This window comes from Pseudoliparis swirei, chromosome 16 (assembly GCF_029220125.1).
Source record: "Pseudoliparis swirei isolate HS2019 ecotype Mariana Trench chromosome 16, NWPU_hadal_v1, whole genome shotgun sequence".
NCBI lineage: Eukaryota > Metazoa > Chordata > Actinopteri > Perciformes > Liparidae > Pseudoliparis > Pseudoliparis swirei.
Genome location: NC_079403.1, coordinates 5278938 through 5302796, shown reverse-complemented (window position 1 = coordinate 5302796; position 23859 = coordinate 5278938). Strand labels below are relative to the sequence as shown.

Here is a 23859-nt window from a genome sequence, read left to right as displayed (position 1 = left end):
AGCTCATCAAAATGAAGATTTGTTTTTAGAAGATAAACCGATTAGTTGTTATTACCTTCGCATTGAAAATGCGGAAGGTTATGTTTTGATTGCCGTGTATTTATTTATTCATTTATTTATTTATTTGTATGCGTGTTATTCGCATAACAAAACAAGTTTTAAACCGAATCGCATGAAATTTGATGGGATGATTGGTTATTATCCGGGGACCATTTGATTAGATTTTGGGATCAATCGGGTCAAAGGTCAAGGTCAAGGTCATGAAAAGGTCAACATCTTCTTTTTACCATAGCACGGTCAATTTTTATCCAATTGGCATGCAACTAATGCCAAAATGTTCATAATTCAATGCCCAATCTTGTGATATGCGAAGGTATGCGCTCTACCGAGTGCCCGTTCTAGTTATTCTCATATTATTCTCTTTTTTTATCGGTCCTTTATGAAGCAAAATATTATTCATCCAACTACTCGATGCCTCTGTGGAATACTCGATGACGAAAGCGTCCCCAGCTGCAGCCCCGCAGGAGGCACGGCGCTCACACACAGCACACCTAGCACTGACCTACTTTTATACGCACCGCAGTTCATATTAATCACGCTCGATGGCGTTCTGTCGAGAGCAACTCGGCGGCAATGTTGTTGTTTCCATAACGAGCTGAAGGCCTCGGTCAAGTCTCCGATGGCTGCGCGAGCTCCAAAGGACTCAATGCTGAGCGAAGGGGCTGGAGACTTAGGACCGTGTGATATTTCAGTTTTTCTTTTTTAATATATTTGCAAAAATTTCTACATGTCTGTTTTTTTCTGTCAAGATGCGGTGCTGAGTGAAGATTAATGAGAAATAAAATGAACTTTTTTATTTTAGCAAATGGCTGCAATGAAACAAAGAGTGAACATTTAAAGGGGTCTGAATACATTTCCGTACCCAGTGTTTATGAATTAAGGAAATAACTAAATAATCTTAATAAATAAGAAACGTAAATATGATCTTGACCTTCTAGATTCTTTATGACAGCCACACGTGAGCGAGACACTGAGAGCTCGTGTTGTCTCCCCCGGGTGCCCCCGTTGCAGCTGTGGCAGCTGTCAATCACACGCACCCTGACATACTAATTGCCTCGGTGACATGTATGTGACCGCAAGCGAGAGCCTTTTTATCGTGGTGCGTCACGCCACCGCGGTCTTTCTCCTTTTTTTATGTGTTTGTGTGTGTGTGTGTGTGTGTGTGCAATTTCTTACAATCGATGGCTTCTCTGTAACGTGGTTTGAGAATCATTTGATAACCAATCTAATACCAATTAAATTCATACGAAGCGATAAACAGAAACCGCAACTCCATCTCTTGAGGCTCGAATGCTGATTGGCCAAAAGTACGTGGACAGCCCGTTCCCCGTCGTCCACCACGTGGGCTGCATATTAATGATGAAACATCATATTTTAGACCTGCAGGATATTGAAACAAAAGGGTATTGTACTATTATTATTTTTCAATATGTGTGCTCCGTGTGCTCTGTATGTTTTCTTGCATTGTGAAAATATTTGGAAAATAAAATATTTAATATATATATATATATATATATATATTGCAAAAATAAAATTAAATACGGGAATATTTTTATTTTCTTCTTTTCCCCTAACTTGTGTATATTTCCGTAATGTGTAATATTGTGGTGTGCTCTGCATTTTTTCTTGCATTGTGAAAATATTTTGAAAATAAAATATTCCAAAAATATATATGTACATTGCAAAAAGAAAAGAAAATACGGGAATATTCACCCCACATTTTAATAAATATCTTCACTTTGAGAGTAATTTAACTACATAAACAATGTTTTCCTCCAGTAAATATGGACTTCCAGAATACTGTTTGAGATGCATCAATGTTGTTTTGTCTCGTATCGACTCGCCGCCTCTTGGTCCCGGTTCTTGTAAATGAGAACTGGATCTCATGTGACTTCCTGGTCTCTCCGATCCGACCTACTGGTGGTGCTGGTGGCCGTTAAGGAGTCTCCCCAATGACACAATGGAAAATCAGAAAAATAAATAAAAACAATAAATAAATAAGCGATGCTCTTTTCCTCCCCATCCTGTGAACCCCCTCGCGACCCCTCACATTTCTCTTTCTCACATTTGGATTCGTGGACGACGCCCGGTGTGTGTTTCACGCCCCGTGTGGACATACTTTAAATATGTGATTTAAATAAAACACTTCGGCGTAACAAATACCGGCGCTCACGAGAAAGAGAAGTAACTTTTAAAATGAACTCGCCACCATAAATTCACTATAACTGCAAATCCTCTACACATCATTGACTTCCACTGCCTGCATACGAATGTACAAACACACACACACACGCACACACACACATGCACACGCACGCTTCCTCCTGACATCAAACGCAGCAGTTATCTTCCATCACCTTTCTGTAACACGAAGCAGGGGAATAAAATTTAAAAAACAACTCTTAAAGAGCGCGGCGTTAATTAACGGCGAGGCCGTGTTGTCTTCCACCGGATCGGGAAACCAGGAGCCGGCTCAACTCTGCCGGCTCATTCAGGCCGAGGACTCTCTCTCTCTCTACTCTCTCTCCCTCTCCTTAAAAAACAAAGCCCACGCTCTTCCGGTCCGGCTCGGTGCCTCATCAACCACTAATAGGCCTCTGTAGGTATTTGTAAGGATCCTATACACGGTGCAACGTAAAAAAAAAAAAAACGATGACGACTCCTCGTCCGATAATTACAGACTACCGAATGCACAGAAAGGAAGGCGCTGAGCTGGAGGGTAATTGACCCATGTTGCCTCTGGGTGTTGCATGTATGTGCAGTGTGCTGTAAACTGCCGTCTCTGAAAAAGGCTACGAAGGCACTGGGGAAATTAGGCGGTGTTCGCTCCAATGGAAGGATTAAAAAAATGAATATAAAAGTTTCACCTGCTCTGTTAAACGATGAAGTTTGTCAAGTAGCTTGTTGGGATTCGTTGGCTTTGGGAGTTCGAGGACACATTTCCAGGACTAAAAGTTGGACTCGCTCGACCTGTGTTGACTATTTGGGGGCGTGAATGGCTTTAATGATTACGTTTTTTCTATTTTTAAATAATAAAAACATGTTTGGTCATCTGCTATTCCGCTACCTTTCCTGATGTAGTCGGTTATTGCCTTGGTATCGTATCAAAGTCATGGTTTTTGGTAATGTGACAACACTAGGGGTGGATGGAGCCTCTTAAATAAGACCCCTCGTTGTAATATTACAACGTCACTTTTATCTCTTTAAAAAACACATTTGCAAAAACGTTTTTTGGGGAAAGACCATATTTACATAGTCAATGGGTCCTATTGTCTTGCCTTGCAATGCCATTGGATTGTAAATGTGTATATAGGTGTGGCCATAAGGCCATGAACTCACTCTACCTGCAAACTTTCCCGGAAGCACATCTCCTTGTTTCATTCAACTGGTTATATCAACATTGAAGTAAGTAAATTCCATGAAATATTTGTTTTGGTGATTGTTAGAATATGTAGTTCATGTAAATGCTAAGTTATTGTGGAATTAATGCATCACATTAGATTTTCAGCTTGTTATGTCATTGTTGTAATTTTACAACGTTGGGTGAACATAGTAGCTAAAATAGCAGGTGCACCTTGCACACTACATGGAGACATTCCACTTCTCAGATATTCAGATACAGGATAAATATAATGTATTTGATGATTCACACTTTACAAAAGGGTTATTTGTTATAATTTTAAGTTTAGACCATATTTGAATAATTCTAAATGAGTTAGGGTAACCCAAACCCTATGTTATTTCTATGTTCGCAGTGAGATATAGTCAACTGTTTTTTAAATCTGGACTTTGTTGGTTTGCCCAAATATCTCCTTGTTACACAAGCCAGATAATGTGTGTAGAATGCTTTGGAGGATGGTTGTTCAGGGACAAGTGTAAATGTTTTGGAATGTGGGAGTTGCATTTATAATGCATTGTTCAGGGAGAGGTGTAAATGTTCTGGAATATGGTGGTTGCATTTATAATGCATTGTTCAGGGAGAGGTGTAAATGTTCTGGAATATGTGGATGTAAGAGTTCTGGGGGGGTTGTATTTTCCTTTTGTAAATGTAAGTAGAGAGCACATTAGGCTAGCCAGACAGTATTGTGTGCCATCAGTGGAGTGTATTGCCTGAATATGATTAATTTGCATTGGAATTAGTTATACTTGAACATTCTCTAACTATTGTTTCCATTTCAGAATGCCACCAGCAAGGAGAACAAATGCTAAAATTCTGCTACCAACTAGGCCCAACGTTGCAATATTACAACGTTTCCCTAAAAACGTACAAAAACATTTTTTTTTAAATGAATCCTTCATTATCTGCATCAGAAGACTCTTACAACATCATCTGACTTTAAAAAAAAAAGATTTAGATATTATTTCTATGCTTGGGTCTTACAGGGTTAAAGCGCACCAGATGGATGCATTTAGTCTCCTGACCCTCCGAGCCCACCACAAGAATATGATATGACACTCCCTATAACTGCAAACTCTAATCGGCTGTCACCGAGAATATGAAGGACCACAATGTAAGTAAGTAAATAAGTAAGTAAAGTTTATTTATATTGCACTTATTACAGACAAAGTGTCACAAAGTGCAGAGCAGTAGTCAATTCAAACAATTTGGCAGTAACAGGGGCCAAAACATAAACAGCTTAAAGAGCAAAGTAAAAAGATGGTGCAATAAAATAACTAAACAAACAGAGAAGTTACAAGCAGGCCGTAGAATATTCAAATCAACCCAATGCCAGTGTAAACAGGTACAGCATGTTTGAGGTGTACTTTTGGTTAAATAGTCACTTCGTGCTCACGGTGAAGCGGTCCATAATAAGTCGGAGCGGCCATAAGAGGTTGTGTGTCGCTCTGTGAACGAGAGAGCAAAGAAGAATGAGCGTTGACGTCAATATCTTTGCTTCTGGCCGGGTTCGTCCAAAATAAATGTTCATCTGTTGGACTGGAGAGGATAAAGAGGTGCTGGCTCCGGCTCAGACTGCTGTGCATTAGTCTAGCTCAGACACACAAAGAGACACTGCTGAGAGCTGGATGGCTGTGGCTCAGTGCTCAGGGGGGCCGGACAGCCGGGCCTTTAAACGAGGTCAACGAGCAGAAGTTAGCCCGGACACGCGAGGCCTCGTTTTGGGGCGCAGTCCAAAGACCAGAGCCGTTTAACACCAGCGAGATAAACACTCTGGCCTGGAGGGAGCTCAGCACATCTATCAGACTGGCAACAGACGCCACTGGGCCCAATCGACACACAACAGATGCCACTGGGCCCAATCGACACACAACAGACGCCACTGGGCCCAATCGACACACAACAGACCCAAATCGACAGACCCAAAGTGAACCCGGACGCACGTTTATATCACGTTAGCGCCGCAAAACGCACATTGATGTCGGCCGTCCCAGCGGACAGTCGTGCAAACAGAGGCACCACATGTACGCACGCACTGGAGTACATGAGGAGCAGGAAAAAAATTGGACAGTGAGTCCATCCTCAAAGCAGCCGTTGTCCACTCAACCGACACTTCAATCGGTCTTCCTTGAAATCCCCGTCGACCTAATTTGCAACTCGAAAGTGATTCGAGCGAGCCTCGTTTTTCTGATTCAGGAAGCACGTCACACTAGAGAATAAAGGAGCCTTTCTGTGGAGAGAAAATCGGTCGATGGGACCTTTTGATGTCGTCTCCGTCGATGCAGAAAGGTCGCCGGACTCTATATGCGTACTCAACGCTACAGATGGAACGATCCCGGCGAGAGCAGATGTTTTCTACACCTTATTAAATGCAGCTGTTGTCCCACGAGTGTTCCCAAAGCCTTCGAGTCCAGAACAGTCTGGAACCCCCCTTCAGGGACACAGTGAGTCGCTTCGGTATGAGCAAGACCTTTTGGACTCGAACCCCTGATCTCTCACCCAAATGTCAAGAGTATCTGATCCTCCTCGATGCCTCTGGGAGGAGACCCTGTAGAGATAGAGGGCCCACTCTATCCCGACTGGGATGGGAACGCCTCAGGAGGAGCACAGAATGCCGCGGAGGAGATGGAAATCTTGTTTTTTCTTGCTTAGTCTTATGAAATGAGATAAGTGATGGAAAATGGATCGATGGTCCGGGATTGCAGAGCTAGGGTTATATAAACCGCTCGATCAGACCTAAACCAGCAGTGAAGGCAGGAGCCGGGTAACTTTAGTGTTTGTAAAGTAAGACACCGTCACTGGATATGTTTCCCTGTGTATTCCCCAGTCCCTCTCAGTCGATTTCCATCCTCCGTAAGCATACAGCCGTCCTCATTTCACATCCAATCTCATGGGACACGTTACCTCTACACTCTCACTTCTTTTTCAAATCCTCCCCGGACCGAGTGTTTGCTTCTCTGTCTCGGTTTTTGAGGCCGGGTATACCGCCGATGTAAGACCGAGCCCGAGGGGGCGGGGGGTGCTCAAGTCTTCAAAGTGCTTCCCGTGTAAATTCAGAGTTCCAGCATTATCCACGGAGCCAATTAGAGGGAGAGTGGTTGAGGAAGGGCTGTGAAGTGTCCTGTGATCTCCCTCGACCTCGACGTGTTCACCTCCGAGTCCCCCCGGAGGAGACGCAACCACGGGACTCTCTGATGTCCAATGTGGGATTTGAATTTGGTAAATCAGTGGGTTTTTATTTCTATTTATTGGGAACACAAGAAAAATGTCCTTGGATGAAAAAGATGGCGCATGCACAAACTAAATCCTTCTTAGATATTGAGTGATGAAATCCTGGCAATGTTAAAGAAAATATCCAAAGTAAACTCAAGTATCCTGAACCGGGCCGTGTTGGCAGAACACATTCCCGTGCCATAAAAACATTTTCTTTTTCTTTTTCTTTCCTCAGCTCGGAAAACTTCTGCAAAGTGTTTCCAAGATGTTGCCACCATCCATCTGCTCATCCCTAAACTCCTTAATCTTTCTCTCTACAGTGTAAGGAAACTCACATGCGTTGACTTTTCTCTCTCTCTCTTTCCTAGTCTTGAGTAGGACCTAACGTCCTGGTCCTCCACGACTTTATTTAAAAGTTCGTGGTATTTGCTTCGGATAAAGTCTTCACGAACTTCTTCCGACACCTCGGTTCATTGGCCGCTACGAGAAAAAATCTTTTTAGCAGTTGGAAATAGTTTTTTTAGGAATTTTGTGTCCACCTGCTTCGACTAATGACCCCCGGTTAAAGTCGGACCAAAGACGGACTCCTCAACGGGCCCTCATGGTACTCTCACATCACCCCGGTTCGGATGTCAAGGGTCCAATTCAAGCCACCTGGTATCGCAGAATGGGTAAAAATGGAATGTGTTTGTGTGTGTGTGTGTGTGAGAAAAACCTGGGTAGCACTCTCAAACTGCTGCGTTCTGATAAATGAACTGAGGCCTGTTGTTTGATTTTTAAATAGCCATGTTGTTATTGATAAATGGTGAATCATCGTGTGTTTGATTTCCTCGTGCTCCCGTCACCTTGAGATTGGCTGTCAGATTAAACTCCTTCAAAAACGATCATCAAATCCTCAACTCTTCCGGGTCACCTCTACTTTTAAGTGTTTGTGCTAGAGTCATGGACCTTATTTTGATTATTCTATTACTTTTTTGTTATTATGCTATTTTTGCTGTTGAAGTGTTTGTATTGTACTTTATTTTATTTTATTAATTGATCCTTTTGTAAAGAATATTTGTTACCTGGGTTTACTTTAAAGAGTTGCTTTGTAAATACAATGTTACTCAATCACTTACACACTTACTTAGATAAGATATATACTTTTATTAATCCCCAAGGGGAAATTAGTTCTCTGCATTTAACCCATCCTTAGTTATTAAGGAGCAGTGGGCTGCAGTGATGCGCCCGGGAAGCAACTGGGGGTTCAGTGCCTTGCTCAAGGACACTTCGACTTGCAACAACTAATGGGGAGAGCCGGGATCGAACCGACAACCTTGGGGTTGCAGGACGGCCCTCTTACCCCACTGAGCTACAGCCGCCCCCCTCACTTACTTACTCACTCGCTTACTTACTCACTCACTCACTTACTCACTCACTCACTCACTCACTTACTCACTTACTTACTCACTCACTTACTCACTTACTTACGACAATGCAGCATTGTACTATTTCCCTCCTATCGAGCCCCTTTATCAACTCGGAGGCATAATCACAGCTTCGGTGATATCGCTGGAGCTAATTAGCAATTATCCTATTCATAGGCTCCTGAACATACTGTAACAGGCGACCTAGCAAAGCCCTGTGGTTAATTAGGATGCTTCGCGCCCTTTTTCTGCACCCAAATTACTGAACAGAGATCATCGGGTGGAAAGGGCCGGAGTCCTGGTGTGAAACTCCTCTCAGTGCAGGTCCCGTATGGGAACCCCTGCAGAAGGGGGATCCCCAAGATGCTAAAGGTTCATTTTGACCTCACGATACGCGGCCGCGGCTGCAGAGGGAGGGGCGAGCACTTCTACAGTGGCAGGAAACTCCTTGTAGACTGAAAGCTTCAAAGGCATAATCATCATTGTATTTACTGTGATCTGGGATACATTACGACTCTTAAAATGATCAACTGCTTCGAAAAAGTAAGGTGAATATGAAGAAAAAAGATGTAATTGCACGTCATTGTTTTTTATATTGCACTCGAGAGTTAATTTCATTAGCAGAATCCTGGATGAACCCCGCAGGTTAATTGACATTTTGAATTTGATGGCTGACACAAGAGACAACTCATTATGGGGCGGAATGGGGCCCAAAAACCTTTTGCATGCAAATGAAGCAACATTTTTGACAGGCAAATCAATCTCTCTTTTTTTTGTTGATGCTCACTGATTAAGGAATTTCATTGGCAATCAGTTTTTCAAAGGTATTTTTTTTTAAACCAATCATCAATTCCACCTCCCACATGTCCCTCTGAAGCTAAAGGAAGGAACCATCCCAACATCTCTGGGCTCCGGTGCACTCAGAGGTGAACGTTTCACTCTCCTGGAGATGATTGTTCCTCCGGTGCCGTCCCAGTGCAGATTTAAAAAAAGGACTCGTTACAATGGCCGCCAATACGATGCGCGGCCTTTGTCTCGTCTTTGTAAGTTAGAGGCGGCTGTAAAGTGAAGATTACAGGACACGAGACGACTAGAAGTAAATCACAGTACGTAGTAGATGACGTGAACGGCTCGGTGTTTTAAAATCTTAAGACTTGAACCGAGAGAGGTTGTTGATGAGGGTTCAAATCGAGGAGCTAACAGCTAACGCTAACAGCTAACGCTAACAGCTCACGCTAACCGGGTTACACTGGTTTGCATTGTGATGCAGTCCATCTCTATGAAGTCACCGTCCGGGTTTTAAATCTTAAGACTTAACTTCAGCTCGACTTGAACCGAGAGAGTTTGTTGGTGAGGGTTCAAATCGAGGAGCTAACAGCTAATGCTAACAGCTAACGCTAACAGCTAACACTAACCAGGGTTGTATTGGTTTGCGTTGTGATGCAGTCCATCTCTATAAAGTACACATGAGTATTTGGATTAGCTCAATCATAACACGATCATGATGAGAAAATGAATAAATACAGTCGTTTGAAGATGTTTTCACAGCAATATAAGATAGATATTAGAGAGAGAAGCGTGACCTGTAGGCCGATAACCTCTTAACACTGACTCAGATGCTTATCCTCACAAAAACTAACCTCTTCTTTTAGGCCTCGGCTTAAAAATCGCATACATAAACCAAAAAATAGTCAATCTAAGCAATCACAATGGCTATTTGAATAATTATTGTGTTATAATAACAGTGACAATTGTGAGGTTGTGTTCAGATATGTACATATCAGTCGATATGTTACTGGTTATTATTTAATGAAGTTGGCACACAGCACAAATTTAAAAGTTGCAGGTTCGTCTGACCAAAAAAATTCACTTTTTAGGGAGAAAGATATTTCGGGATGATGCAGCTGTTTTAACCTTTCCTACATCGCAGTACGATATGTGATGAGTCTCTCTGCAAAGGTCGACTGGAATGAAGGGAAGAAGAAAAGAAATTGGAGAGTATCTAGTGAAGAAAATGTATTTTCTCTTCCTTTCCTTGACCAAAAAGAAATTGCGACCAGTGCATCTCTATCTATTAATAGAGAGAGAGAAGAGAGGGGGGGTGGAGGTGTGTGTGTGTGGGGGGGGGGGGGGGGTAGCAGCAGTTGTGTTAACACTGACAGGTTATTAATAGCAGAAGGTACACAGCGGAGGAATCAGCGTGTGATTGAGATGATAGCCGGCTGGGCCAGGACGACCTTGTGGACCAAGGTCAAGATGTAACAGGGATCTAACAGAGCTGGAATATCCACTCCAGCTTTTTATTGGAGGGCGGTGGGGGGTTGGCTTGACCACAAATGTCAAGCCAGAGGAAGAGTCAGGGGACCCGCGAAGTCACTGGGATTCGTCCTCTGGGGGACGTGAATGTTTGCACATAATTCCGTGGCAATCCATCAAGTAGTTGCTGAGTTATTATATTTATTTGCGTCGGGACCAGAGTGGTCCCTCCAGCCTCACTGGGCCCACGGATGGGTCCCGGCACTTGTTCTGAGCAATAAGCTAATTGATTGAAACATTCATCATCATCCACAGCGTCCTAGACTTTTGAGGAATGGAGAAACCCACTAATGGAAGTGCCATGAGATGAGAGGTAAGAGGTGTGTGTGTGGGGGGGGGGGGGGGGGGCATCACGTCAGCCTCAAACAGCGTGCGTACACCTCCGTGCTCGTCTCCGTGGTGATTCATCCAGCGTCACCGCGATCGCCGCACATCAGGAGAGCTGCACCGTGTCGTTAATCAAAAGAAATATGATGTCTGCTCTCGGCTTCATACGTGTGACGGCTGGTCTGCAGTCAGAGTGTACGGTCAAATGGATTGATATATATATATATATATATATATATATATATACATATTTACTATATTGTCCTCGACAGCCGAGTTGGCATCGTTTAGTGCAGGTTCCTGTAATTTAATGGTGATTTATTTAGTGCTTATGTTCAAGAGAAAATTATTTACAAAAATATGGGAAAAGTATATGTTGTTTTTAATATAAATTTAAGTTATCTACATTTTATCAAGTCATATTTGTCTTTCTGAATTCATATATCGCCCCTTGTAGTCCTTAACACACACAAACACACACTAACACTCACACACTCTGATAAAAGCAGTGGGTTACCCCGATCGATCCCCCACCATCGTTATCGGCCGAATAAAACAGTTGTCAACTCGTGATACTTTCTCTTTCCCTCTTTCTCATAATGTAAACACTTCATATTCAATGTTGTTGATCCCATAAACTCTGCGATCGTTCTATAAGCTCAACTATGAGATCATCGGTGGAAATAGGGTGAAATCCGTTCGTGCAGAAAGAAACGAGGACAACTGCCACATAGCCAATAAATGTGGAGACTTCCACTACCGTTCAAAAGTTTGGGGTCACTTAGAAATGTCCTTATTTTTCAAAGTAAAGCTCTGTATTTTTCAATGAAGATAACATTACATTAATCATAAATACCCTCTCTACATAGTTAATGTGTAGATGACTATTCTCTGGTGTTTAATGAAGTCTCTACAGAGGTGTCTAGAGGCCCGTCTCCAGTGTTCTAATGGTACATTGTTTCATCGCCTTAGAAGACTAGCGGAGGGGTAGAAAACCCTTGAAAACCCTTTTTATTTGAGCGCAGCTGAAAACAGTTATGCTGGTGAGAGAAGCTATAAAACTGGCCTTCCTTTGAGCCACAAGAAGAACAACATTAATATTACAAATACAAATCATTATTTCTGAGATGGTCAATGTCTTGATATATGTCTTGTTATATTCATTTGAAAATTAATTTGATAAAGAAAAGTGGAAAACACCTAAATGTCAGGGTGACCCCAAACTTTTGAATGATAGTGTTTATGTGAGTGGAAGTGCTGCAATTGTTGTTATAAGGAGGATCCGAGGTGGGGATTGGAAATGTGACGACGTCAATGAAACACTTGAGAAAATAAACTGCTCCAACGGCGACTAATCCGGCTGCTTTGTTTCCAATAAAACAAAGAAAATGCTGCTAAACGTGGATCTATAAGCAGCCTGAGGTGATTGTCTTTTTTTAATTTTATTTAAATGGCCCCAAAGAAACCCGTTTAAATAACAAATTGCTCCACATGCAGAGGGGAATACCTGCAGAAAAAAAAACCACCGCAATAACACCAAATGAATCCGAGGGAATCCTTATTTTTTATCACATTACCACAAACACACGAGACTTGATTACACTGCGGCCGGGCTTTCCGCTCATCGCCTCCTACGCCACCTCTGGTCTCCCTGGTCGTCCACTTTAGGACCAGGGAGATGTGTGTGAAGCTCAAATAATATAACAAGAAGGAGAATTTAGTCCCACGGTGACGATGAGGTGGTTAAAAATCACTGCGTTGCATGTGGAAGCAGATATGACGATGACGAGCGCGCCTTCATGAGGAAGAAGCTCTGCACACAAGACAGACCCAGCTCAAATATAAAGCAGTAGCATGGTGGTTCTCTGCTAGCAGCCACCCAACACACACACACACACACACACTATGTCCAACGTCTCTGGCATTGACTGTCCACGGAAAAGGTGGAAGTGCTCAGCCAAAGAGAGTGATTAATTATTCAAAGAGGCTGCAATCCATTACATCACATGCATTATGAAGCAGTCTGATCTCCAGCGTCTCGTCCAGATCCATCGCTCTTAACGACGAGAGCCGACCGGCAGGTAAGAGGCGGCCAAAGGTCACTCTGGAATTAGTGAACTGTGATGCGAACGTGACGTTTTAGTCGTGCGTGTCAATTGGAATACAAAAAAAGAGAGTTTTGGTTGTGAGGCTCGCTGCTGGCGTGAGTTGTAAAGTTTCTACTCTGCTGTTTACACTTTTATTGAATGTGTATATTATCGGTGGAAGCGGCTATGATTCATACTTCTATGTTAGCGTTGGAAGAAATGACTACTCGGTTATGAACAGATTGACTTCGAAGTGTTTTAGCATCTTGTAGTAAAATCGTGTGGGTTTTTTACGCTCCATGATGTTACTGTGTGGATCCCCTCTAGCCGGTAACCTGCCCGGCAACAAGCAAATAAACAAAGTGAGCTACTAGCTGTTGAACATAGTGGAACATTTAGTGGTTAAAGAGACACGTTTTATCTTAGGGACGAAACTTGTGCTAAAGGAGAGACAGTGTTGGACTTAAATTGATGAACAAAACAAGAAAACATGAATTTAAATGATATATCATGTTACTCCTGGTTTTAGAAACTGTTTACTAAGAACTAAGTAAATGTTGTTATTTGTTGCCCTTTTGTTTCAGCTGCCCCCAAGTAATCAAAAGCCAAATATAAAAGTAAATTGCTACATTTCTCTCTTAATTTGATTTCTTTTTGAAAACTGCGCACGAACACACCCTTATTTATTTATTTTATATGTATTCTATAATTTAATTAATTTAATTTAATTTAATTTATTTATTTAATTATATATTTTTAATTGTTTAAATTTAAAAAAAAGATATTTTATTTTATTTTTTATTTTATTTTATTTATTTCAATTATTTCATTTATTTCACGTTTGTTTGGCTACAACTGCACGTCATCCTGTAACCCTGTGTTGCATAATGACGTGAGATGATCCTTGAATCGTTGAAAAAGTTGCAAATTGATGACGTCCTCTTGAAAATAGCGGCGCACATCACGAGAGCTCTGCCCACATGTCTATTTTTCATCAGTATGAAAATGGACGGGCTATTATTTTTCCTCTGCCAAGACACCGTCTCCACGATCACTTAACTTTTAAATTAAATATGTTTCTTCTTAACCATGTGAACCGACTCTTATCATGGTGGAACAAAGTCCTCCTGTCTGTGAGTTGAATATCGGGCCCAGTGTCACGCAAAGCTGTGCATTCAGTTTCATACTTAAATATATAGGTTATATTAAATATTCCATCTTTTACTGTGTATTGTACTTTGCTCTTTAACTGTTATTGCCAAATAGTTTTAATTGACTCCTTTACTGCACTTTGTGGCCCTTTGTCTGTGATAAGTGCAAATAAATAAACTTTACTTTCTTCACAACAACATAACCTTGATAGAGATAACGAGATGCAGGTGTGTGTTCTCTGCAGTCATAAAAGGCTGACGGATACATTCATAAGGATGAATATCAAGTGATTATATAAAGTATAACTGCAGATATAAGTCAAACTCATCCCCCACACACGCATTACTTATCTAAAATGAGATTTTAAAAACAGCCAATAGTGTTAAGTGGTTGTCACGGTGTCATCAAAGAGGAATTAGATTGATATCCATCACGTGACGTACAGATCTATCTCTGTTCCAGCCACCGGCCGTACGGTACTGTTGCTTTATTTCCAGAGCGAATCAATCCTCTGGCTAATCCGCGTGCTCGGCACACTCACCTCCATCGTGGTCAGGTTGCATCGATGGGTTCCAGCGAACCAGCCGTCAGCCGAGCACTGGTCGATATCAACATCCTGCAGATTAATGTCCACTCGCACCACGCCCCTGCAAGACGGGAGGACAGCGTTAACCCGGCTGCTGGAGGATTAGCAACGCTGGAGGAACACTGCATTATTACAGGTTGTGTCCACTTGGAGGTTTTTGGACAGTTAAAAAAGACAAAAGCAGGTTCAGTAATGTTACAGTCGGGGCACAAGAGCACTGGGTTTGCATTGTTCTGCAGCGATCGCCTTGTTGGTGTCGAGAATTCACACAATGAACATTTATTATTCAGCATTTAAAACTGGCTTGTGTTGAAACATGCATGTGAATACGTCATTTACAGATAATAATAAGAAAAAGAAGAAAAAAATCCTTATTTTTGGCCAATTATAAGGTGATAAATGATATATAAAATAGTCTGTTATTAGTGCATTCACCTTGTATATTACTCTTTCTTACATAATAGTAAGTTAGTTGCATTCTACAATGACATCCTCCCATTCTACAACTTCTAACATTAGAAATGAGTAGAATTTAAAACTGGCTTGTGTTGAAACATGCATGTGAATACGTCATTTACAGATAATAAGAAAAAGAAGAAAAAAATCCTTATTTTTGGCCAGTTATAAGGTGATAAAAGATATATAAAATAGTTTGTTATTAGTGCATTCACCTTGTATATTACTCTTTCTTACATAATAGTAAATTAGTTGCATTCCACAATGACATCCTCCCATTCTACAACACAATTAGAAATGAGGAGAATTTAAAACTGGCTTGTGTTATGCATGTGAATACGTAATTTACAGTTAATAATAAGTAAAATAATGTTAAAAAATCCTATTTATAACATGGTAAATGATATATAAAATAGTCTTTTATTAGTGCATTTACCCTGTACATGTCTCTCCCTTACATAATAGTAAATTAGTTGCATTCTACTATGATATCCCAACACTGGCTTGTGTTGAAACATGCATGTGAATATGTCATTTACAGATAAGAAGAAGAAAAAGAAGGACAAAAATCCTTATTTTTGGCCAATTATAAGGTGATAAATGACATATAAATTAGTTTTATTAATGTATATACCTTGTATATTTCTTTCCCTTACATAATAGTAAATTAGTTGCATTCCACAATGATATCCCTCCATTCTACAACTTCTAGCATTACAAATGAGTAGAATGTGTGCTAATATAAACCAGATATAATAATCTTCACTTTCAAAGTAACCCAGTGATTGACGTCTGTCCATCCAGGATTTAAACTGCAGATAAGAACCACTTATAGATTATTCAGCGGACTAATTATGGGGACAATCCGTCAAAAAATATCAGTTAACTAACCGCCCCGATGGCTCCTTTGCACTTTCTGTTTTTATTTCCCAGAAGCGGACGGGGGTTCCCTTTAAGTTGAACTCAAATGTTCGGTAGCTCATGGATTACATCTTTCAGACCAAAGACACGAAACACAACTTCAAATTCAGGAGCGAACGCGTAACTACCCGTTGACCGTAGAAACCAGCGTCCCCCCCCACCCCTTCCTGCTCGGCTGGAGCTCACATTGGCAGCGAGACCATAAACTGTCAATAGATCACTGAACACAACAAAACACTCACGACGGTGCAGCTCAGGAGAGGCTGGAGCCCGTCGGGTCGATGTGGGCCAGCTGAGCCGGGCAAGAACCTCTAACAGGGGGGGGGAGGGGGGGGGGATTTACACTTCCTTAACTGCCTCGAGCTCCAAGAGAAGGTCAAGCGTCTCTGATACTGAAGGTCAGTCTCTCTGATTTTGGACCGTCTATTCACTGGCGGATGTCTTTCCTCTATCCGACAGCTGCGGCACACGGGACCGACCGGCGGGCGAATGCAGGACACGAGAAAAACAAGGATCTCTATTTGAATCCACGGACACACTTTTACATCACGGACGCGCCGCAGGAACCTCGCGGGGGTCGCTCGGTGACCCCGATGTACAGTGGGTACGCAAAGTATTCAGACCCCTTTAAATCGTTCACTCTTTGTTTCATTGCAGCCATTTGCAAAAATCAAAAAAAAATCCTTTCATTTCTCATTAATGTTCACTCGGCGCCGCATCTTGGCAGAAAAAAACTGAAATGTAGAAATGTTTGCAAATTTATTACAAAAGAAAAAGTGAAATATCACACGGTCCTAAGTATTCAGACCCTTAGATTAGTTCATGGTCTCAAACTCTACTTCCAAGTCTTCGTTAATTCAGAATGATATATTCATTTTGCAAAGTATGTTTGGAGTCAAATAGACGATAAAGCAGAGTATCCTTTAGGGCGGGGCTACCTTGTGATTGACGGGTCGCTACGCCAGTTTTATCCGCTGTCCAAATATGGTCACTTCCAATTCACTGGTTGCAAAAAAAGCCAATACATTGACATACACAAGTGCACAAGACACTGACATACACTTCCTGTAGAGTCTTGTCGTCGTATTTACAGTTCCATGGGGCTGATTCTCAATATGTAATCATTTAAAATTAACTATTAAACTCAACAACTGCATACAAAGTCAGAGCAACTCGTCTCAGAATAGTTTTTTCCCTATTTATTCCCCGTAATTAGCACAAAAGAAGATAAACCTCTCGAGGAAAGACCCATAAAATGAAGCGTTAATGTGTTTGATAATAAAAGTAGAAGATCTCTGTGATGAGCTCGTATAATAAAAACCGTCATTTAAAGCATTTTAATTGAATTTAGACATTGTAATTGAGTATATTACGTCTCCCTCTCCCGTTTAGCCGACCGTCACCGTGTCGGGAAGCATCAACAGAAAAGATGCTGATATCACTCTTTTTAACACCTTGTTAACACCTCGTCCCGTCGACTGCTCCCGTTTGGTTTCCATGGTTACGCCTCAGTCAAACCGGCTCCTGCGGCGACTTAACGGAAAAACATCGCACTCGGCAGAAAGTGGCGGAGCGTGTTGTCGAGTGTTTCACCGCGTTCAGGGAGGGAAGAGCTCCACGGGTCTGTAATTAAAAAGAGGAGGCGGAGCCTAAAGCCCTGAAATTGTGACACGGACACAGAACGGATGTTTTGATTGGTGCTCACAGGTCAAAAAAGGGTCAATCAAATGACTGACAACTCACCTGTGGAACAGATATGACCTCATGGCCTCAAACTCTTCAACTTAAAATAATATCAACCGAACCAATGAACCATATCAAAGATCTGGGGATCAAACATTTGGCTTTTCTGTATTTTACAGCCGCTCTTCAAATCTCACTGTCAGGCGTTTTGTGGTTTTAAACACGCGTTAAGGACTGAGATGGAGAATCCGGTCGTTTCTTAATCAAATTATCAATGAATCAAATAACCACAGAACCAACTGACGCCATTTTGCTTTCTCTAAATGGACGACGGAGGCTTGAGAGGGCAAATAAAAGCTGAATAAATGCAGAAAACAGGCAGAAACTGGGAAATTCAAAACAAATGTTGACCAATATAAACGAGTTTACCGTGAGTTATAAGACTAACGGCTGATTTACAGTACAGCTCATGCACCTGACGTCCCACCGTGGAGACGCATCTTCAGAGTGGGACGCTCTCAACGCCTGTAATATCAATAACTCCTCTGCCTTGAGGGAGGGGGGGGGGGGAGTGACCTCGCTTCTCTCCCCTGTTTGTTTTGCTGAGGAAGGACCTCCGCTTCAGTCCTCCTGTATGTAATGAGGGTCGGACCGGTCCACTAAATCACACATGGGGGCCGAGAGCATCTGCTTTGGTCTTTTTTTTCCGCCTCTCAAAAGGAGTCTTACGAAAAGAGTAAAATAGCTCCCAGCCTAAGTGGACGTATGTAGAGCGTGTATATAAAACGCAGGGGTCCGAAAAAAAGGAGACGGCGAATGGATTGGCGTTACATACTCAGATTTAACATTTTGACTAATATTAAGTCACATGTGGTTGTGACTGAATTTAAAATAAAATGTGATGGTTTTTATTGAGATTTTCATGTTTCAAGTAACCTGGACAACACATGGAAACTTTATATTATACTTAAAAAACTAAATGTTTTCTTTTTTTTCTAGAGCTTTTTTTCCCTCTTTTTTGCTTCCCAAAATCTGCACTTTTCTGAGTTTTCCCTCTGATGACTTTTGTGAATTGCATTGTGATTATTATTTCCCGGTGATTATACACTAGAGGAAACATAATATATTATATTACATGTGTTGCTAATAGTCCATACTCCACAATGTGTCTTTAAGTAGGAGCTCTAACTCTGTGACTACATATTGAAATCCTGCTCTGAGGATTCGTAATGTTACATCTTTCAATAATTATTTTTTAAGCATGTATTCACGTGGGTGTTCAGTAATTGGCGATAACTGCAGCAGCAGATGAACTTATAATATAAATGAATTACTCAGAAGGGACATAAATACCAATATAGAAATGTCTGAAAAAGCTATTTTGAGAAGTTGTGTGGCAACTTCTAATTTATATACTTGCTTTATATATATATATATATAATCAATTTATCCTTTTAGTTTTCAGCCTTATCCCATTTTAAAACATTTGGGAAAAATGTCTCACTTCAGAAACGTGTTAAAGTGGCATTCAAATTCTACATTTTGCCTTTTATATTTTGTCGTCAACTGACCAAAAATGCCAAAACCTGAATTAGCTGAATTCCTTTAAGCCTCCCGTCTGTCTGATGCTCTATAATCTGCACGCGGGTTTAAATCCCGGGAGAGGATGACCCAATTACATCATCGTGATGGGATGAAGATCACCTGGCAGTATAATTAGGAAAACAATATCTCCTCGCGGCGAGCCAGAGAGGGTGGTGTGCACCCCCCCCCCCCCCCCCCCGGCTCACTCACACCTCGACGCTCCTGCATCTTCATCGGGTATGAAACACGTTTCCCTCTCTCTCCTCACATGTTGTGGCGTCGTGGGGTTTCCCTCCCCATTTAGTTTCTGGGTGGTGTCCACAGGAGCAGATGCTGCCTCGCGGAGCTGGAGGGGGGGGGGGCTGAGCCAGGCGTGAATAAAGACTTTCCTTTTTTCCTTCTTCCACTAGAACTCAGTTAGTCGGTTTTTAACTGATCTCAGAGCTGCTGCTCGAGGTGGGCTCGTTATTCCTCTTCCTCCTGTCTTCTTTTGTATTTTTGTATTTTTCTTTCTTGTTATCGTGTTATTTGCTGGTCTCCGTAAGAATGGAAAATAAAACCTAGAAACTTTCTATGGATTCAAACTTTGTGCGTTTGGGACAATCAGGACTTCAGAGCAACTGGAAGAATGTCTCAACCTCCAATGACACACACACACACACACACAGACACACAGACACACACACAGACAGACACACACACACACACACACAGACACACACAGACACACACACACACAGACATACACACAGACAGTCATACACACACACACAGACAGACATACACACACAGACACACACACACACACAGACACACACACAGACATACACACACAGACAGACACACACACAGACAGACATACACACACACAGTCATACACACAGACAGTCATACACACACACACACAGACAGACATATACACACACAGACACACACAGACAGACATACACACAGACACACACACACACACACAGTCATACACACACACACACAGACACACACAGACAGACATACACAGACAGACACACACACAGACAGACACACACAGACAGACACACACAGACAGACACACACAGACAGACACACACAGACAGACACACACAGACACACACACACACACACTGAAGAGGCAGACGGGAAGAAGAGAGGAGCCCGAAGTGAGAGAGTTATGATTTCTGACACCTCCACGGAAACAAACAGATCCATCGCACACACACACGTCCACACACTCCTATCTACACACTCCTGTCTACACACTCCTGTCCACACACTCCTGTCCACACTGTTTAGCACCTGCGCGTTCAAACAAACAGGTAAAGAAAAAAAAGAAGCAGAGGGGAAAACTCTGCTTCCCTCGGCTTCCAGTCGCTATGCTAAGCTAACAGGCTAACTAGCTGGAGTGCTGTAAGAAACGGCTGGTTTTGATCCGAGTGTTTGGAGTTTACTCATGTTGATGACTGTGGATCGTGCTGCTGGCGTAGCTTAGCATGAAGAGGTAAGATGGGGAGATAATATTTAACGTACTCCGTTAAATACTTAAAGTTATTCAAGCAACCCATAACGTCATGATGGTAATAATCCCCATTAGCATTAGCAGTGATGCTACTCGGAGTTTTTAAAGAAAACATTCATGGTTGGATGTTGCTCTCGTGAAGATAGACATTTCTAAACTGACCTCTCTCTCTCTCTCTCTCTCTCTCTCTCTCTCTCTCTCTCTCTCTCTCTCTCTCTCTCTCTCCGGGGACTTTAAACAATACCAGACGCCCACGCGTGTCACACCTTGGATCTTCTCTGGCCACAGAAGGAAAAGCATCTCATACGCAATCAAATCCCACCAAATATGGAATAATGTAACGTCCTGAGTCCTGCAGCCTCGTATCAGAGAGCTTCAGCGTGAGGGCGAAGCTGCTCCGAGAGGCTCCGGCCTCCTCCTCCTCCTCCTCCTCCTCCAGGTGTAGCGGCTACACACAGCGGCTCTCATCGCTGCAGGTTTTCACTCATTTGCAATCCGATGCCTGGGAGCGACTCCAGTGCATCAATTAAAGATTCATCGAAGGCAGTCAACACACACAAGTGATCTGGATTAAATATTCATTGGGAAGATGTTGGATCATATATACCGGCACATATATATATATATATATATATATATATATATATATGTATATATATATATCAGGACTGGTGGCGTACATGTTACACAAGCAGGCTGCAGGGGTGGCTTCAGGACATGCGGATTGGAGGAGAAAAAACACCAAATACATAAGAGATATTTCATAATTTCTTCATCTGATGTGTCTGTCATCTCATGATGAGATTTCACAGCCCCCCCCCCCCCCCCCCCCCAAAGTAAAAAGGGGATGCTACAGTAAAGCTGATAGAGAGAGAGAGAGAGTTTTGATGAATTAATTACAGGGCCTGCAGCCAGAGGTTTCCTCCACCAGCGCCACATCACATCCAGGAGTTATTTTTAGCCTTGTCAGACATGGAGGAGAGAAGAAACCCCCCCTGCTCCCCCTCCCCCTCCCCTTTTGGTAGAACAGGGGGAGGCTGCGGCGTGTTTGGAGGAGGAAAGAGAGGCAGGGATGGAAGATGTGTCGCGGTGGGTTGAATTCACCTGAACTCAACCTTTTGACATAATTCTGCCTCAACGACACAAGCAGAGCGACACAAAGGAGCACTTCATGAAGGCAGCAGAGATGTGGTGCGTTAAGCTTGTTGTTTAGCAGCTTGTTTTATATGTATAGGATGGGGAGGGGGGGGGGTGCCTACCTGAATTCAGGAGCCAGGTCGGGCTTCAGGCCGTAGAAGGCAGCCGAGAGGGTCAGAAGCCAGCGGGGTACAAAATGCCCATGTTCACACTCCAGGTAGGGCGCGGACCACTTGACGTGCTTCTTGTCCGGGATGAAACTCTCCCCTCTCTTTATGGAATTGTCAAGTGAGCTAAAGTCTTGGCTCAGCACCCTCTTCCGGAAGCTGGGCTTCTTCCTGTCCCTGACGCCGTGGTACCACTCCGTGTCCACGGTGCGGTTGTGCAGATGGAGGTGGGCCGCGCCGGAGAGGTCTTGGAGGACGATCTCCCCGCCGGCCCTGGTGGCCTGGAGGAGCACCGAGGGGCCCGACGCGGACGCGTCCGCGATGAAAGTGACCACCGCCCGGTGGATCTTGGCGTCCCCCTCCAGCACGCTCCTCACCAGGGCATGGTACCACTCGATGTCCCGCCGGAGGCTCTGCTCCCTGGACCTGTTGGCTTGCAGGATCATGTTGAGGAAGTTCGTGGCGTGCAGCACGGTGTCCAGCACGCTGCCCATGGAGTGACGCGCGGGGGGGGACGACGTGCCTCGCGACCTCCCCCCCTCACGCAGAGAGGTGAGCTCGTACCTGCGCGAGCAGTTGGCGTGCTTCAAGGTGGTCGAGTCCCCCGTGTGGAGGAAAGCCGTGACCGCCCGGGGGAGGAGGCGCTCCTCGGGTTTGTCCCCGGGAGGCGCGCGGAGATGCGCCAGATGCCGACGGTGCGCCTGAGCGCCGTGCGCCGCCGCCGGTGCTCCGGCGTCTTCCGCACGCGCCGCCGACCACTGCGCGTGTCGGTGGTCCGATGCCACCGCAAAGCCCACATGCAGCAGCAGCAGCAGCAGCGACGGTCGGGAAACAGCCATGTTCCGCAGATGTTTAGGGTGGGGGGGTTGGGTTGGGTGGTGCTGGTGGTGTGTGTAGCTGCTCGGATCTACGGTGTTGTTGGCCGGGGCGCGCTGAAGAAGAAGTAGAAGAAGAAAATGGGAGGAAGAAGAAGAAGAAGAAAAAAAACTATACCAAATTGCTTCTCTAAACCATCGCTTCACCCCGTGTAGTGATCTTACAAGGTCCACGCCTCCGATCTTGGAATCAGTAAAAGAGGAGGTGGAGGTGGAGGAGGTGGTGGAGGAGGTGGAGGTGGAGGAAACGCGAGGAACCCCGTCGCTGTCCTCGCTGAATCCCGTCTCCTTCTTTACAGATGCCTCACACAGCTTGTTGATGCTGAGTATCCGCTTGCAGCTGTTTTCCCCTCCAGCCTCTCTCTCTCTCCCTCCCTCTCTCTCCCTCTCTCTCTCTCTCTCTCTCCCTCTCCCTCTCTGGAGACGCTCTTGGCTCTTGGCTCTGCTGCGCGGCGGACGCTCTCCCTCCTCCTCTGCGTGCAGGCTCCACACAGACTGACTCAACACCAGGAGGGAGGGGGCTATGGTGGGCAGGTTATTATTATTATATATTTACATAGAAATATATATATATATTATTATTTTTTCGGGGAGCACCGACGCACTCCGCCCTCTTCCGACCACAACGAGCATCGCGCGAGGCCCCCATCCGCGCGCCCCTCAGCGCCCGGTCCTCCGCCGCCTCTCATAGGGCCCGAGGAGCGCGCCTTGGAGCCGCGCCTGTGGCCGCCGCTCCTGTCAATCACGGCGCGCGCGGTCGGTTGGTTGGTGGAGAGGCGGCGGGGGGCGGGGCGAGGAGGGTGTAGGGAGGAGGAGCTGTGCTGAAAACACATGAAGTCAGCGTCGGTTGATTCATTAAAATCAGGCGCTGGATTTTGATGAATCAATAAGAGTCGAAGATTAATTACATGCACTTTAATTTTTCGAGAGAAAATATTTGAAAACCAAATTCACTGAAAACATATAGCAACATCTGTGC

General features: G+C 43.6%; 1 protein-coding gene across 2 annotated transcripts in view; it reads right to left on the bottom strand.

Moving 5' to 3' along the window:
- gpr158a (G protein-coupled receptor 158a) overlaps positions 1-22844 on the bottom strand; it is a 75503-nt gene extending 52659 nt beyond the window's left edge. For both annotated transcript variants that reach the window (XM_056434200.1, XM_056434201.1), the window contains exons 1-2: positions 21961-22844; positions 14500-14605 (exon numbers count right to left, since the gene is read on the bottom strand). In XM_056434200.1, the coding sequence (XP_056290175.1) occupies positions 14500-14605; positions 21961-22844 (990 nt within the window). The remainder of the gene's footprint in view (positions 1-14499; positions 14606-21960) is intronic.
- Between the last annotated feature and the right edge of the window lie 1015 nt (positions 22845-23859).